Here is an 18,089-nt window from a genome sequence, read left to right as displayed (position 1 = left end):
ACGTGTGTGAATGAACACAACTGAACACGAATTAAAACTATTTTAAATTTAACTCAGTCTCTGTGGATTTTTTTTTTTCATTTCATTACCTCAGCTACAATAAAACACCGTTTTTTTAAAAATTTGTTTTCTTTAAATCATCTCGTTATTGACTTTCTTTCACATGTGACGCAGAACACACGAGCCAAATGTACAAATGACGTCATTGGTCGGAAGTTGTTTTTGTTTTTGGTCAAAAAAATGTCCTGAGGACTTTCAACTAGATGGAGATTAAGAGGCTTTTTCTCTTTGTGAGCGCTTTGTGTTTGACTCCGCTGACTTCGCCACAGGACAGTGAGTAAAAGCAGTGGTGGGGAGGGAACTTCTAGTTTAAGCAGTAAATTACTTTTTCGCCAAATGGGTATGAATCATTTTTCTCAAGTAGTTTTTAAGAAAGATACTTTTCCTCCTGATAGTGGTAACCAAGTGCATTTGTACTGGACTATTTTCATTTTGTGCTCCTTTATATTTCTACTCCACAGCATTTCAGAGGCAAATATTGCACTGTTTACTCCTAATTCTGCTTTTCAGATTAGGATTTACAGAGAACATATGATGATCTTATAAAGTATGATGCTTTACTATTAAATTAAACTAGTATATGTAAAGTACCCTAAAACTTACATGTTGACAATGAAAACATTAAATAATAATCAAATAAGACAATTTATTATAAACAATATAACTCTCTGAAAGAAGGGTTTTTACATAATGAATACTTTAACTTTTGATACTTTAAGTACATTTTGCTGTTAAAACGTTTGTACTTGTGGTAAGGTATGAAGTAAACACTCCTGACCCAGCAGGGGGGGGACATGTTTGTTGTTCCCTGGTCCTTTACAGAGCCAAGGAGAGAAAAGCTGCAACACATTTGAGAAGTTTAAATCTGTGAGTTTTTGCTTAATAACAGATCTAAATAATCAGTTAATTGTAAATGAAAACATAGACCAATTTTTTGATGATCGACTAATTGATCGACTGACTGTTCCAAGTGATCTTATCTATGTGTTAATCTCCAACATAGCCGGGTCACACACACACAACATACAACTACTGTCACACTACTGCTTTCAACACTGTGAACGCTAAGATGTCTTTTCAGAAATTACATGAAAACTTTATTTGACTGTGTTTACGAGGCTGTGGGCAGCGATCCCTCGTAGCCCCCCCAGGTATGTCTCGGATAGTGGGGGGTCAGGAGGCTCCTGAGGGGGCGTGGCCCTGGCAGGTCAGCATCCAGATCATGTCCAGGCACCACTGTGGCGGGACGATCCTCAACAGCCTCTGGGTGCTCACTGCCACACACTGCTTCTACAAATACCTGTGAGTATTACGAAAACACCCAACTGACCAACACGCATTCACATGTCATATATGCCTCAGTCTGCATGTGTTAAGGAAGGAACCTATTGATAGTTCCCATGTTGAGGTATAAGACTAAACAGAACAGAGAGCACCTCACAGCAAAATAAAAAAGATTTCTACAAAGTGCTGTTAAATATGTGAGTGAGTGTGTGATGGATATTAGCAGGTGTCAGAATGAGTTATTTCAGATCCAAGGCTAGTATTTTATTGTCTGTATTAATGTTTCACACATGGAGGTTTTAAAGAGAACAAACTTGTGTTCAATGTAACAATAAATAGAAAGAATATTGGCTGCAAAACACACATTACTTGTTTACAAGACACCAGTAGTAGTAGTATGTTTATCACTGATTAAACTGAGTAAATGTTCATAAATCCAATCAAAAAAGTTGTCAGTAGGGACTTTTTATTGTTGACAAGTTCCTGGTCTATACTTCCTCTAGTGATTCAGATAAATTTGTTGTATATGATTGACTGGTTTGTTAATCTCAGTCTGGTAAACAAAAAACACCTGGGAAAAAACTGTGAATGTGTGCCATAAAGTCAGTGGTATAAATTTGAATGATCACATGACACAGAAAGCTCAGGCCATCTTGCTGAACTCCCAGCACCCTTTGCAAATGCAGTTTAATTTGCTTCCATCGAGACAGAGGTTTTACCACTCTAGACATGGCACTAACTGATTTTTGGCCTCTTGCGGGACATTAAAGCTTTCCTCTATTATCCAGTGTGTGTTATTATACTGTATTGTGCTCGTACAATAAAGGGTACCAGGTATGCCTTTGTGTGCTAATTAGAGTGGTCAAAGTGGAGATCTGGAAATGAAAATGGGCTTTGTGGGTAAGAGTGTACAAGACTCTGAAAAAAACAATGACGCAAATGTATTCTTAATTGAATCTTTGTCCTTCTGTCTCGTGTCCAGATGGATCAGCAGAGCCTATTTCCGTGTGGTGGCCGGGCTTAATGTTTTATCCGCTCCAGGAGATCATGTCCAGATCCGTTCCATCAGTGCAGTCAAAATGCACGAGGACTACAATGACGCCACATCTGACAATGACGTGACGCTGGTGCTCCTCAGCTCTCCCTTCAACTTCACTGACCACGTCCAACCCATCTGCACTCCTCATAATGTGACCCATGAGTTCAACCTCAACTTCAGCCACTGTTTCATCTCTGGATGGGGGAGCACCTATTACAAAGGTTGGTAGAAAAACTCACTGATTCTGCGGGGTTATCATTAAAAGTCATGGAGAGTCATGATCAAATTTCCATACTGAAGTGCACTTGAGCAAGACTCTGAATCCCTGCCAAGACTTTGGTAATGCCTAATTAATAATTTACTGGATTATTTGCAGGTCAGTGATGAATTTTTCTAATGTGTAACTCATAATGGATCTTTCTTTTGTAAGAAGGCTGCAGAGCATCTGGTCCAAAAATTATTTATTAATGACTCAATAACATTTAAATGCTGCTGCCTTGATGATTTATTTTAGAATGAAAACCCCACAATTTACTAATGACTTTACCAACACCTGCAGCTGCATGTACTCCTAAACAATCATGCAGTGGTTTAATACTTTTAAAGTTTTATATAGCTCTTATTAAAAACAGTGTTTACAATGTGCTGAACATTGTCTGCACATTAGTAAACAAAACACACAAAGCACATGTAAATAATCAATATATTTTTTATGAAAACAACAATTCCACAGGAATAAGGAAAAGGAAAAGAAAGGGAGATCAAGAGGGAAGATTAAAACCACAATCTGGAACATAGTGAAGCCATCCAATGAATAGATTTAAAACAGTATACAAAACAGTGCAGTGATTTGAACAAAGGTGTGTTTTATTGCTTATGAATTCAGCTTTCATTTATAAGAGGGAGAATGTGCAGTTACATAGTTACATAGCCTGTACCATATTGTTGTGTGTACTGTAGGCAGGCCGATGAACAGATTGCAGGAAGCTGAGGTTGAGCTCATTGACAGGAGAAGATGTAACCTGATCACCTGGTACGCTGGCCTGGTCACTGAGAACATGATCTGTGCTGGAGTAGAGAGCGGAGCAGCTGATGCTTGTCAGGTACTGATTCGTGTATGTTTATATAATGTATATAATGTACAAACTCAGCACAGGCTGCAGGTTTCATTTCAATTCAACATGGCTGCTGTTTACATCAGGGTGACAGCGGAGGCCCTCTGCAGTGCTACAGCGAGAACGAGGAGAGGTTTTATGTGGTCGGAGTGGCAAGCTTCGGGGAAGAGTGCGGACTTCCTCACAGGCCGGGGGTGTACGCACGAACCAGCAGGTTCGCAGGTTGGCTGAAGACAAGTCAGACAGCATCAGTGTCTACTGTACACAGACTGAACACAAGACTGATCCCAGCTATGCTCAGTGCTGCTCTGATGCTGCTCTGAAACATCCAGTCTGTCATCAATAAATAACACTGCTATACTAGAGACAGTTTAGAATGTTTCCTTTACATGAAGCCATCAGGGCTAACCCCATTGACTCAGTAGGATTTTTTTTTTCTTTTTTTTTAACATAACCAGTCCGCGTGATTAACCTGCTAGATCTACCAGTGCTCGTTCAAAGGCCTGTGTGTGATGAATTAGAGTGACAGTCTCCAACATAAACACAGCATTTTCTCCCAAAGTTAGAACAGTTTTGGTTATTTCACATGAGAGCTTTATATGTTTTTGTTTTGTCTTCATTCACCAAATAAATGCACATAGCCCGTGGCCAGTTCTCCAAGAGGTTTGGAACAACCTACCTGCCAAGTACCTTTGTAAACAGTGTGCAGATGTACCCAGGAGAACTAGAGTTGTTTTAAAGTCAAAGTGTGGTCACACCAAATATTGATTTGATTTAGTGTTTTTCTGTTTACTGCACTTCCTGTGACTTTAACTGACAAAAACTATTCTTGGCATCATTTTTTAAAGCATCCTCACTTTACTTGTGTAGTGCCTAGAGCTTTTGCACAGTACTGTAAATATATAAAAATAGATAAATGATAAATGAAGAAAAGCCTAGCAGGAAAAACTGCAAATATGGTTTCCTTTTGATATCCTGTATTTCTATAGAAAAGAAAGGTTGGGAATGAAAACATGTTGGAAATAAAACAGTTTCTCAATGAAATAAGAGAATTCACAAAATGTGTTAGAGATTACAATACTTGTGTTGTCATAGTAACAAATGAGATGAGTAACATTAGTGATCCTGAAAACTTAAATCAGAGCATACATTGTTGTTTCACATTTAAAATGTTGGTGTTTCATCAGCATGTAGTGTTTTGTCTGTGTTCCTCTCATTGGTTTAGAGTTAGCTGATGTCACATTCTGTACTTCCCATGCACCAATCAGAATTCATCTATTTAAGACTTGGAATCAGAATGTGATGACAGTTGGTCTTTCAGTAGTTGTACATTTGTTGGTTATGATGTAAAGTGTATGTTTTGTTGAAAATGAGACAAATAAAACATACAGTGGGGTCTTTTTATTTCAGTAAGACAGCTTTCAGTGTCTTTAAAGACATACTTTATGAAGTAATAAGTTGTGTGTGGTTTGTAGGAACTTCTGAATGGTAGATGTGGACAAAACTGACTATAACTGGACTGTGACAGTGTCTCATAAAGTAAATAAACTGACACCTGGTGGAAGGAAGCTGCTATTTTTTTCTGTAATGCAGCAGCTGATTCCTGAAGCTTTCAGAGACAAGAAAAAGCACAAGAAAGTCTGACAAAGCATTTTTTTTTTTTATTTGACATGAAACACATCCAATGACAGTGTGACAGTGTTTTTGTCAAGTAAGACATGTTGTTAGAAGTTATCGCACCATTGACTAGTTTAGAATGTCTTTGCTGCAGCTCGACGATGCATAGTGAACAGACAGTCGTTGAGGTATACATTGTGGGCCCTTGAGTTTTTGTGACTTTTGTGTGAAAGATCCTAATTTCATTTACCTCACATGTACATTTTACATTTTGTGCTTAGAATAACTTTGGAGGTTTGAAAATGTATCGCCATTTCCTCACAACACGACAACTTGAGAACTGAAATAAATATTTAAATGGAAAATGTCGACTTGCATTGTCCTGGTGGTGGAGTTGCCTGTTGAGGGATTTAATTATTTTTTTTCATCAGATCTCAGAGCTGATGAAAAGCGGTGATGATGAACAATTTTAGCACTGAGCAGTGAGTAAAAACTTTGAAGATGTTGGCATGGAAAAAGAATGACTTATTTTCACACACAGAAGGGCATCCAGGAAGAAACTTTGTAATGACATTGGAGGACAAAAGTCTGTCAACTTTCCCTTATTGAATAGCACCAATGTCTATTGAAAAGGCTTGAAGGGCAACATGAAATTATAAAACTTTATTAAAACTTGTCGGAGTGAAACAGTAGCAACAAAGCAATTATCACACAGCAGCTCAGAAGTTTCAGTTTGTTATTCATGAGTGACTCTAACTTGTCCCAGATACTGGCTCGCATACATGTTGTCAGTGTCCATCACTGAATGAAAAGTGGTTTATATCGATGTACTGTATTGTGTGTCAAGCTGCTTCTAAAGCAAACCAGCTGTTTGCAGAAGTTGTGCAGTTTTAAAGAAAGATTATATCAGGAAAATATTGATGAAAACCCTATAAAATATATTAAATTCCAATTTTGGATGAAAAGAATTAAAAATACAGTGGAGGCGACATTTAAAAAAAAAGAAGAAGAAATAATAAAAAATGGTTTAATATTCTGGGATCATTTTCTTACAAAAGACAAACCTTGTTGCACCAGAAAAGCCAAATATCACTATTAAACTGGACACACGCACTCACACGCACTCCCTCTTGTACATGCACACACAGACACAAAGTTATATTGGGAAAGTGCACATTGTTCCTGCCAAAATAATCTGAAACCTTTTTTTCTGTTTTGCAATGTGATACCATTAAATTAACAATGCAGAAAAATGCTGTCAAGTATGAAAGATCAGTCAAGTTTTTTTTTCTAATCGACAAAGTTCATTTCCATGTACACATGAACACCAGTAATACAGTATTTGACCTCTAGAATACAGTATACAGACAATATCCTTACCCTCATTTATCACCTCCCTTTTCCTGTTAAAGGAGGATTCTGCCATTTTTAAATCACAAGTTGCTTGCTGATTGCTGTTCATTCTTAATTTAACTTCGTTTTTTCAGTGTTACAGACATTCAGAAGGAATTGGTTTAAAATGGTAATGGTGAAATGAAAAAGACATGAATGCAAACTTAAAAACTACAAGACACCCCCTCTCCTCTAAAAAAGAACAATTATGATATGAATGGGTTTTGAGGAACAGACCTTTACATACACTAATGTTACAGCCAGAGAGGAGTGACTAAATGTATAAAGAACTGTGGATCCACAGGTTTAGTAAGGCAAAGTTCTGTCCTCATTCTTGATATCTTTTTTTTTTTTAAGAAATTCATAAGTCCATAATCGGAAATACCACAATGGCGCAATTTCAAAGGCACTGTTCTGCCTTCTGATTATTTACCACATCGACTGTGACATTGACATTAAATGTTGATGTTCTTTGTTTTAGGATGGGAAACTGCACACAGACATAAAGCTAGCAGCTCACTTCAGTTCAAGTGACAGTGAATTATCCTGTGAAACTCTCTCTAGCCTTTGACAAAAAAAAAAAAAATCAACTCAAGGTTACTTACTCACTTCTTCTGAAGCTTTGAATCATATAGAATGGTCGTCAGCAGCAGAGTTTGCTCAGCTTGTTGACTTATAGATGTTCAAACCTTCCTTTATTCTGAGCAGTTTTAGATCTTTTAGAAGTCCATGACAACTGTGAGAACTTTGTAAGTTAATGAAGGCAGTGTGATATGGTCAAAAGTCCCAGAACAAGCAAGTGAGTTTAGTTTTTTTTGTTTTGTTTTTTTTTGGTCAACAGCTGTTTCCAAGCAGTCAAACTGTCAAGCCTAAATCTGTTGCCCTGACAATATTAACATTACATTTGAATCTGCAGAGCTAAACATCAGTTTTTCCCAGCTACATTTAAAAAAATCTTTGACATTTACCACTGTTCTGAAAATATTTACACAATCCTGAAAGGATTGGATGAAAAAAAAAGCTGTGTTTGATGCATGATTTAAAAAAAAAAAAAGTTTCCCATGTTGCAACTGCATTTCCTAATCCAAACAAAGATGGTGGCTGGAAATGAAGTGTCCTTGCAGCATACATATATATATATATATATATATTTATTACTGGAAATACTTTCAGAACAGCAGTAAGTGTTTTTTAAATGTTTTTTCTTTTCTTTTTTTTCTGACCCTTACGTAGACATTAATTGACTTCCAAATTAGCATGCACACCTAAACACCAGGCATAGCTTCAACTCTTCTTCTGAAAATTGGTGCTTTTAAAAAAATTAGTACTATCACAATCATGAGAACTACCAACTCCTAGTCACACTGCAAATGAAGAGTCTGTTTTATCTTTACTATCCAGGTTTGAGTCTTTCTTTTCCCACACCAACAAATGATTCAAGTGTATTTTTTTTAGGACATTTTGTAATGTGTGAATGCTGACAGCATGTCTGCTGGCAAGTACAGAATGTGATGGGAGGTGAAAGCCACAGTGCACCTAGTCAGAAGGTAATATGTCAGGATCGCCCCTGTGGGCTGCACTTGCTGGTGGCGCTTTTTAATACTGATGTGGATTTGCCCTTGTGACAGCAGCAGACAACTGGGGATGTGGTGGGGTGGGGTGGGGGGTGTCCTCTTGAGGCAGGTGAGACAGGAAGTGGACTCAGAGGTGCAAGGACTTCAAAGTGCAAAGGGGAAAGTTCCAGCTCCTCTCAGCAGTTCCAGTGCACCACCCTGCCCCGAGGGGGTTAAAAAAGAAAAACACAAACACACAGGGATGAATGGTTCAGGATAAAAACCAAGGAATGGAAGGAGGGTAGGATTTCTTTCTTTGATGAAGGTATGTAATTGAAAATGTCTTATAAAAAACATGAATTGGGGCTATGAGGGAGAAGTGGGATGCACAGAGAGGATGATGATCAAATTTCCTCCAGTTGACAGGTGTGTCTACTATTAAGAGGAGAGAAAATCTCAGTGAACCTGGACTGCAGCGATCGAGCAGGTGGAAGCAAAGAAGGAACGGTTTTTGAGAGGGAAGCACGTTCTCATTACAGCACTGGTACTGTGCTCGCATTCCCGCATTGTTTGGTGTTTTGAGTGTGTGTCTGAGGTTTAACATCGGGGTTGCTACCGAAACGCACCCCAATTCCTTCTCCCTCACGTCTGTCCTCAGAGCCTGGCTCAGTTTTCTGCATCGGTTGGTAGGGGGGGCGTTCACATGTTGTAGGCCACGTAGATGGGGTCCAGTTGGTCTGCCAGGAAGGAGTCTCGCAGGTGCATCCTCTGCTTCTCTCCTCTGGAGTTGATGGGGATCACCCCGGGGTCCACAATGACCACCACTCCGACGATGAGGTGGTGCTCCTCCAGGACCACGTTGGTGACGAGGGGCACCAGGTCCAAGGCTTCCTGCTCCGAGCCGCTCAGCTCCGCCACCACCACCAGCAGGTTGGTCCATGTAAACACAGCACTGAGGGGCGAGAAGCGTGTACGGCACAGACCGAATTCAGTTGCATTTTCTGTGTTACTGTCTAGAACTACAGTCTTTTTCAGCAAATACAAAAGTGTGTAAAGACAACTGCCCATTACACACATGACCGGTACACAAACAGAGTGAACCTCACCTCTCTGCGATGCTGCGATGGGCTCGGGACACAGATGTCTCGATGTCAATGGGGTGATATCGCAAGCCCCTTAACTCCAATGTTTCATCAAGGGAGCCCACCACAAACAAGGCATCATGACGATCTGTAGCAGAAAAGAACAAAAATATAGAGATTTGGCTAAAACCAGACATTCCTATGTGGCACTAAACGAGGTTAACTTTTCTCAAACGTCCTCTCACCTCCGCTTGCATCCAGTAGCTCAGTCCTCTTGATGAAGCCTAGGTAGCCCGTCCTGGCCCACAGAGTGTGGGGCTCCCCAAAGCTGAGTCTGGTGTTGAAATGATCTGCCTGCAGGCTCTCCTCCCCATAGATGGTGTAGTAGCCGCTGGCGCTGTGAGGACTGTTCACCCAGATCTAAACAGAGACGAACAGACGAACAGATAAGAGTATTTCTGTATGTGTGTGACCTCTAAAATCTGAGACAACCAATTTCCCTTGTGGTTAAAAGACAAAGTCAAATTAATCGATTAGTGTTGAGCTCTGCTCTTTGTATCTATTCAGTGGCAGTGAGACCAGTCAAAAATGCTGTAGAATTAAACAGTAGAGAGAAATGTTAAGACCTTATTATCCCATGATCGTCTCTGCCCACTCACCTCCCCAAGATGCGAATCTCCCAGCGGGCCTCTGGTCTCCGGGTTGACTATGATGACCCTCACTCCCGGCAGGATCTTAGAGGAGAACATAAAAAGGAGGCTTTAGCTTTAGGGATAACGCAACCACTTCTATTACCTCTCTGGGTCTGTGGCCAGTGTGACCATCACACAAATGAGTTTTACCAGTCAATAATCAATACTCACAGTGCCTGACTCCATGAGTGGAAGACTCTGTGGCGCTCCTCGCTCCACCAGCCTCACCCTGAGAGACAGAGACATAAGAGGCCTGTCATTCACTCTGTTTGACCTGACCGACCTACTGTGTTTGTTATCACCACTTCACATCATGTAATGACTGTAGTTGCCTTTGCACTGGTTACAAGTGTCTCCAATCTTACCTGTCGTGACGCAGAGACTTCATGTCAACGTAGACGGTGGAGGGGTCTGGTCCAGCAGTTCCCTGAGGACACAGAGAGGAAAATAAATTTCCTGAAATCTGGAAAATTGAACTGAATCTGAAGCTTCTTCTGTCTTCAGAAACAGTAATGGTTGCTTTGTAAATTGGATTAAAGGGAAAAAAAAAGAGCGTGTGCGCAGAAATATTGCAAAACACTGACAACTACACTAAAATTAATACAAGAGAACAGAAATGAAATGATCTAAATCAGGAAGAATAAAGATTAATGGTGTAAACTCATGAGACAAAGCAGTGTATATCTGTACAAAACCAACCTGCAGGCAGATAGCCAGGTTGACCCTGGAGCCAAAGGCAGTGCTGACGGCGCGCGGCGACAGGCCGAGGTCTTTGAAGAGCTTGGAGAAGGACTGTGTGAGAGCGAGACGAGGCCGCTCCTCTGCTATCACCACACAGCTCCGCACGCACGACAGATTCAGACCTCGCGCCTGGAGACACGCACGGATAAAGGTTATTCACACTTTCAACGGTTAAGTGACGATGGAGCTTGACACAAACGTGCACTCAGCAATGGTGGACACTTTTATCCAAAGTGCTCTGAATGGCCAGGAGAATAAGCTGAGATATAAAGAATCACAAGAATCAGATTTATTACAGATAGACATTAACTTCTATTTGCTGTAAACACGTACAGTTCATTTCATAAGTACACTATGCATCTGTCAGATGACCGTCTACTGTAACATAAATTTTAAATGGTCAACAATGCAACAGACTTCAAATTTTCTGTTAATTGTTTTTATATCATCGGTTACATACAGGAATGAAAAAATATTTTCATTCTGTTGATAATTTCACGTCTCTGCTTGAATAATTCAAACCTAGTTTCCTTGTTCTCATTACAGCTTTCAAAACACAATCATTTAAAAATGATTAGACGGGTGTTTATTAGTTGCCTTTGGAGCAGACATGACTCCTCTGAGAAAGTAATATATCACTGTGTGTTATTAGAATAATGACAGAAATGACAGAGCAGTAATTTTAAAGGGGAACCACATGTGGCAGACTGTGTGAGTGTGATTCTGACCTTCAGCATCTCTGTCTGGGTGCCCAGGCCTTTGGTGCAGAGCTCCATGACAGAGTAAGGAGCAGAAGGTGTCTCTGATCTTGTACTGACTGAGCGTGCTCAGCCACAGAGGCAGCGAGCTCTCCAGCTCCAGGGGAGGGATAAGGATGGACTGGTGACCTGAGTAAACACTGGACCGAAAACACACTCGCTATAGAAACACTGCCACGATTACAGAGTACAGTTACATGAAATGTGATATTCAGTCTGCGTGTGTGTGCATGTGTGCGTGTATTACCTGGAGAGGCACCACAGGACGAAGCCCAGGCCACAGTATGGGTCCAGACAGATGGCTATTTGGCGTGAGGAGTAGAGCTCACACTGCAGCTTAATGGAGCGGCACAGAGTGCTGACTGCAGCATGAGACATCTGACAAGAAATGTATATAATGTTTTTAAAAAATGCTGTTATTATCTATTAGGCAAGTGTCTGTAACATGCATTTTCTTGCTAAAATGACTTGAATTCAATAATGTAGATTCACGTCATGAGTCCTCACTTTATCAGCAAGATTTGTATTTAGTCAAGATTCAAGTATTTACCCAAAAGATTTTCTCCAAAATGCATAAGATATATTAAAAAAATCATCTTTGGATATTAAGTTGTGTCTGAAATAGTTTTTCTACAAAAAACTTCAATTAACACATTAAAAAATCTTAAAATGACATCTACTCCTTCTCCCTGATTGAAAAATCCAAAGCTGTGAATATGCAAACATTGTTCAGTTCAAAAGTTCAGCGACTGGGCACTAGACACTAAACATACATGAAAAGTCAATTCTCAGTGTATGTGAACTTGACGCTTCAAATTTCTACATCACATTTGTGTAAATTTCATAGTGAACCAGGACTGGCTTCCAAATTACTTGTAGTGTCACAGATAAACGTTCACTCTTCAGCAGATGAATGTGAAAACAGACTTACAAAGTCCCTCTGGCTGAAGGGATTCAAACTGATTTATGCTGCATGAGTAATTTACCTTGACTCCAGTCAACATGCCTGTGGTGGACACACTGAAGTCCAAGTAGGCCAGCATCTCAGCTGTGGGGGGTTTATAGATGTGCGGGGGCCGCTTTCTGGGGAGATCGTCTGGTAGGAGAGGGAAGAGGATTTTTGTTATTTTCTTATAGGACAAAATAAATCATATACTTTCTCTGTGTTATTGTTGGTGTTACTGTTTGCTATCAGGAATGTGCTGCAACCTGATAACTGGTCGGTGTTTTGGCTGAGTGGGAGGGTGGTATAATTTCTGATGTAAATGTGCCATTTCAGTGCACATTTGAAAAGCTATACATTTATTTTTAACTCATCACACCTACATCATATGCAGTACCAGTCTGTTCATGTGCAACCTTCAGGAATCATTTTAAGAAATGACTGAATGTTTACTGAACATAATCAGGACTGGAGAGTAGCTTTCAGTCAAGATTAGGTTTCCCCAACATGTTCAAAGTTAGATAAAGAGCAAACAGGACCCCTTGTGGCCAAAAGAGGAACAAAGTTTTTGTGCTCAATCTGTGAGCATCCAAGTGCTGTGTCATAAAGGCAGGACAGTCACATCATGCCTAATTCCTCTAAGATACTCTAATTTGAGTCCCGCACCTGTGTCAATGATTGTGGGCCATGTCTTGACGTTGACGCTGGCAGCAGCCTCCCTGGACCTGAGGATCCTCATGAGAGGCTGAGTGGTGAGGATGCAGGCTGCTTTGCTCACCTGTGACACACAGTAAACACACAGATAAGTTTAGAGAAGAACACAAAGTACCATGCCTTAAGAGTGACCTCTGGTAAAAAAAAAAAAATCCTCCATTCAAGGTGTTACTCAAATAAAGGGTATTTAATTATTGTTATACTTTATTGATCCCTGAGGTAAAATTCAATTTTATTTTCTTCCCTCCAGGGAAATCAGTTATGGGGGTCAGTTACTTTCTTAAGGGCACTTCAATATTTATAACAGCTCGATGAGGTGGTGCATGAAAAAGTAGAAGATTCATATTCCTTTTAACGTATAAGATACATGTGTTGGTGCTTGAAAGGGATCTAATACTGACAAATCAAACCTATGATATAATGTTCTCTGGCTAGTCGTAGTTTTTGTTGTAGGTAGACACTGCATGGTTCAGTAAAACTAAAATATGCCTCAAGATGTGATGATTCATGCTTTACTTGCATGACTAAATGCTTGCATGGTAAATGGGAGAAGAAGCCAGGGTAAGACTTGTTATACTTGAATAATTCTACACTAATTATTTTGGTAATGTTTGATATAAAAAAAAAGCTTTGTAACAGAAAAAAATTATCAAACACTTGATGTTCATGATTCCAGGTGGCGTGTACTCACGTCGATGATCATGCGGACAGTGGGGAGAGTAGCAGCCAGGTTCTGTGGGTGAGGAGGCCTCACTGTCACAGGGATGACCCCCGCGTACAGGCAACCATAGAAGGCAGCGATCAGGTCAATACCTGGAGAAGTAAAAGACAGACAGGAACCTTGTGAGATAAAACTCAGGCATATTAAACAGTGGTGCCTCTTCACTGTATGTCACATGAGAAAATATGGAAAGATGACAGTCTACAATGATGAGGGATGAGTGTATGTGTGTGGTTACCTGGGGGATAAAGCAGCACCACGTTGTCTCCTGTGTTGAGGCCTCCTCTCTCCATTAAGGTTGCTGTGATTTTCTCTGCTCTCTTGTGTAGCTGAGCACAAGTGGCTGTGCACACTGCCACCCCCTACAGAAAAAACAGAGGAAGTTCAGCTCAACGCACAACCAACAAAATGGAACACCATGGTATCCTGACACCATTTCCAGGATAAAAGAAAGATAATTATGAATTATTTGTGTCAATATATTTATCTGATGCATTGAGTCTACTACTTTTAACTGTGTCTGACACAAGTGTGTGTCCATATGCGTGTGTGTTTAATCTACCTTGGCATTGAGCAGCACATACAGGACATGGTCTGGGTCGGTTTGGGCTCTCCATTGCAGAGCTTCAGACAAGAACTGGTGCTGAAAAGGCACAAAGAGGAACGTGTCATTACATTAACATCAAGGATGAACTCAATGAATACATTTATAGCACAATTAAAAATCCCACACAGGTGCAATCAAATGATAATCCATATATAAAAATCAAAAGATAGAACCACATAAAAGCTGATCTGAAAACCGTTCTCTCAGTGACAACAGATACATTTATCCATTTCAGACAGACTTTGGGGGAACAGGAAGAAGCAAACATTTTAAAGTGCACCAGTAATATGCTATTCAGTGACGATTTTGACCTCTCACACAAGCACACAGCAGGAGTACAGGAGTGTCCAGAGAATATTTTTTTTGCCAAGAGTAGGCTCGTGCTGGGACCATCTGCACCTGGTTGGAGGCAAATTGGAGCCACTGTCAAAAACTAACGAGCTATGGGCCTTTCAATGACAGGGTCATGACAACTTTGAGAAGCTTTGAAAAACAAGTTTCCATGCTACATTAGTGCCTCAGTGTATCATCTCTTAATTTACGTGGCTTCACGCGGTCAATCCACAGACTATTTTTAATAATTAAAGCAATATTAAAATCATTATTAGTCTCGCTCAGTAGTGTTAATAAGCTGAGGAACTAGCCAGCGCACAGGACAGAACGGTACAGGACGTGAAAGCAACGAAGTCCTATAGAGGCAGAGGTCAAGTAAACATTAGGCAGGACATTAAAAAAATAAATAAACAAATAAAAGTTAAGACCATGACGTTCTCCAGACACAAAAAAATACATAATTTACAGCAGTGTGACATTGCTGGCCATATCAAAATCACTTGCTGGAGTTGTCCTTTGTGCCAGCCACTCTCTCAATCAGACAGGTTGTGGATAAAGGGTCAACAATGAATCAGGAGTCACATCATGCAGAGACCAGCTGCCCTGACCACTCATCAAGCCATGCTACACATGGGAGCATCACAGTGAACACAGCGAGCAGAGGTGCACACAAAAATGTTCCTTATTAGTACTAATAACAAGATACTAACAAAGTGCATAACAGTATATAATTACATGTTTTTAGGAGTGTATTCTAGGAGTTTATAATAATTTCCTGAAGTCTGAATCACCTCCATAAAGTAATATAAGTCTGCACAGATTTTTGTGAAAGAAAATACTTTCATTCACTTACAGTTGATGAATGTCATTTAATTCACTGCAGAGCTTTTGGTTTGGCAAAGCTAGTAGGCTGCTGGCCAACTCCCCTTTTAAAAGGTGATGGCAGTGAGAGTCTGTTATGAGACATTCATAAATAGAGAACGTCCTTTTACTTTACTTGTATTATATTAATTTAAGTGTGCAGACCCCTGCTGGCAAAGGAGTCAGCCCGGACAGTCATCTCTGTGCGTCGGGCCAAAGCTGTTGCTGGTGGCTGTCAGGCTGTCATGGCTGCAAAAGCACATCTGACTGACAGAAGCAGCAGAAGCAAAGACAAGTGGGGGGCCAGACTAGAGCCTTACCATCATGGTGGGCCACATACAGAGCTAAAGCCCAACCCAAGCAAAGTAAAGGCAGAACAACAATAGAGATTTAGAGTAAGGCATCAGCATCCATTCAGAGCATTTCCATTTTATACATCAGTTTAATTTGAATAGGTTTATGTTTTATATAGTGAAGAGCTGCACCAGATGATTATTCCATAAATAATTCCATCTGAGAAGCAGGAACATGTGTTTGTTTGATAAATTACTTAGGTGATTAATCAATTATCAAAATAGTTGTAGATTAATTTTCTTTCATTGCAGCTCTAGTATAGTGTGTAATACACAGGGACTAAGAAACACAGGACTTAATTATTAATATAAATTTTGTCTCACTGTCCAGGTGTTAATGTTAGAGTTACAAACATTCACCGTTTTAGAAATCAACAATTCACATCTTACAAATTAAACTGTTGATCTGTTTTCCTGACATCATGCTGAAAGATGCTACGTCCATTATTAAGAGTCTAATAATTATTCTAGGGTCAGTGTGGTGATTTGGCTTCAGTACCTTTCGGATCAGATCCTGGTCCTCCACCACACCCAGCTCTCTGCCTGTAGCCTGAGCGATCCGTTTCCCCGCCACCAAGTTGCCGACCAGCATAGGAAGCTGGGCCGACATCCACTGAACAAATCAGAAACAATCAGCGTTATCTATACAGTGACATACTTTTGAATGTAATAAACTAAATAATGATTCAAATGACACAAATCGTGACAATATTTCAGATACTCTCTCCTTGCTGTGATTATTATTATAATATAAACACCAGTAGGTATAGTCTTAGGTGACCTACCTGGCTGTTTCTGTCGTGGCTTGGGCAGGTTAGTAACGCAGGTGTGAGGGCACATGAGGATATTACAGGGGTGCAGGTTTCCTTCCAAAAAGTTCTGCTTGGTTTCGCAGATGTGAATGCCTCCGAGTGGCGTCTTGGGGAGGGTGTTGGCTGGGACGAGCGCGAGACAGTACAGACCAACCTGATGGATACTGTCGATGGCCTGTGCAGGGAATATGATAATGTGATACGGTGTCATAATATATCCTTATGAGAAAATTCTGGTGAGTGACACGAGTACTTTTATTCAATCTATCGTGGTTTTGAAATATGACATTTTCAAGGAAGGAAGGATGGTTACTAGAGCATAAGAAGTGAAATACTTAATGAATATACCTAAATAATCACAAAAAATAAAAATACCATTGCATATACAAAAAGTGTGTTAGCTTTAAGGGAGACACGAGTAGATGCATGATTTACCTGCAGTACTCGACTCATCCACTGGAAGCTGTCCTCCTCACTGGCATCTGGCCTCTGCTCTGCCACAATCACTATCCTCTCATCATAAAACACTGTCACTGAGAACACAGCAATCCTGCATGGGCGATGACAGAGGAGTGAACAGACACATTCATTAGACTAACACACTGACATGGATTGTACGGTGCTAAAATCAGGGTTTCTGCAGTGTTCACCACATAAAATGTAAGAGTTTTTATGAACTTTTTAAAACCACAAACAATGCTATTAATACCTTTTACGCAGCCATACTGGTTGAATAATGACGGAAAACAAATGACAAAACCTACAATTATTTATTAAGGGGTCTCCTGAGCCCTTGTAGGAATTAACTGTTTATATTTCTTGTTTGATAGTCACAGAGCTCAGATAAGAGAGGCCAAATTATCCCCAAGAGATACAAAATGACCACAAAGAGTCGCAAAACAACCACCAATTGTCTCATATTCCATCCATGCCTAGATCCAGTTAAGCAGCAGAGAACTGATGGTTTGCTAATTTAAATTTTGTTTGTTATTTCAAAACTGACACTTGTCCAAGACCTGGAAAGACCCTGATAAAGGGATTATTCAGTTACAGGGAGGTATCCTGGAGCTATTCATCTTACTTAACAATGATATACTGCAAAATTATTGTTGCTTGTATGGGTACATTTATTGTTGGAAGGGTCCTCCACAGTGTGCATTCATGTGCCCACTCTTATGAGGTGAAACTGTGCACACACAGACACACACTGTGTGCTCACAAGAAGCAGTCAAGTCTCTCACCTCCCCCTGTAAACGGTTTTGACAGGCTCCACTGCGAGCGCTGTGGCCACCAGGTCGTCGGCGTTGTGGCGTCGCCCGCTCACCATCAGCAGCCCTTCAATCTTCCCCACAACAAACACCAGACTCCCCTGTGGAGTAGACAGATTTAACTCAGCAAGGAAACACAAGCCT

General features: G+C 40.3%; 2 protein-coding genes across 2 annotated transcripts in view; one reads left to right on the top strand and one right to left on the bottom strand.

Moving 5' to 3' along the window:
- The first annotated feature begins 217 nt into the window (after positions 1-217).
- Positions 218-7,358, top strand: LOC108876379 (transmembrane protease serine 11D). Its single transcript, XM_018665838.2, has 5 exons — positions 218-333; positions 1,179-1,362; positions 2,327-2,604; positions 3,344-3,486; positions 3,585-7,358. Exons 1-5 carry the CDS (start codon positions 264-266, stop codon positions 3,819-3,821), a joined length of 912 nt encoding a protein of 303 aa, XP_018521354.1. The 5' UTR covers positions 218-263; the 3' UTR covers positions 3,822-7,358.
- dip2ba (disco-interacting protein 2 homolog Ba) overlaps positions 5,764-18,089 on the bottom strand; it is a 42,743-nt gene continuing 30,417 nt past the window's right edge. Inside the window, 20 exon segments of the mRNA XM_051071192.1 lie at positions 5,764-9,012; positions 9,167-9,290; positions 9,388-9,562; positions 9,802-9,876; positions 10,006-10,063; positions 10,200-10,261; positions 10,534-10,704; positions 11,304-11,360; positions 11,362-11,473; positions 11,581-11,711; positions 12,320-12,429; positions 12,943-13,054; positions 13,682-13,803; positions 13,950-14,073; positions 14,274-14,354; positions 16,365-16,457; positions 16,459-16,478; positions 16,651-16,852; positions 17,113-17,227; positions 17,919-18,046. Coding sequence (XP_050927149.1) covers positions 8,760-9,012; positions 9,167-9,290; positions 9,388-9,562; positions 9,802-9,876; positions 10,006-10,063; positions 10,200-10,261; positions 10,534-10,704; positions 11,304-11,360; positions 11,362-11,473; positions 11,581-11,711; positions 12,320-12,429; positions 12,943-13,054; positions 13,682-13,803; positions 13,950-14,073; positions 14,274-14,354; positions 16,365-16,457; positions 16,459-16,478; positions 16,651-16,852; positions 17,113-17,227; positions 17,919-18,046 — 2,325 coding nt within the window. The 3' untranslated portion in view covers positions 5,764-8,759.

Source organism: Lates calcarifer, linkage group LG6, assembly GCF_001640805.2.
Source record: "Lates calcarifer isolate ASB-BC8 linkage group LG6, TLL_Latcal_v3, whole genome shotgun sequence".
Taxonomy (NCBI): Eukaryota; Metazoa; Chordata; class Actinopteri; family Centropomidae; genus Lates; species Lates calcarifer.
Note: the sequence above shows the minus strand (reverse complement) of the source record. Positions and strands in the feature narration are given on the sequence as shown.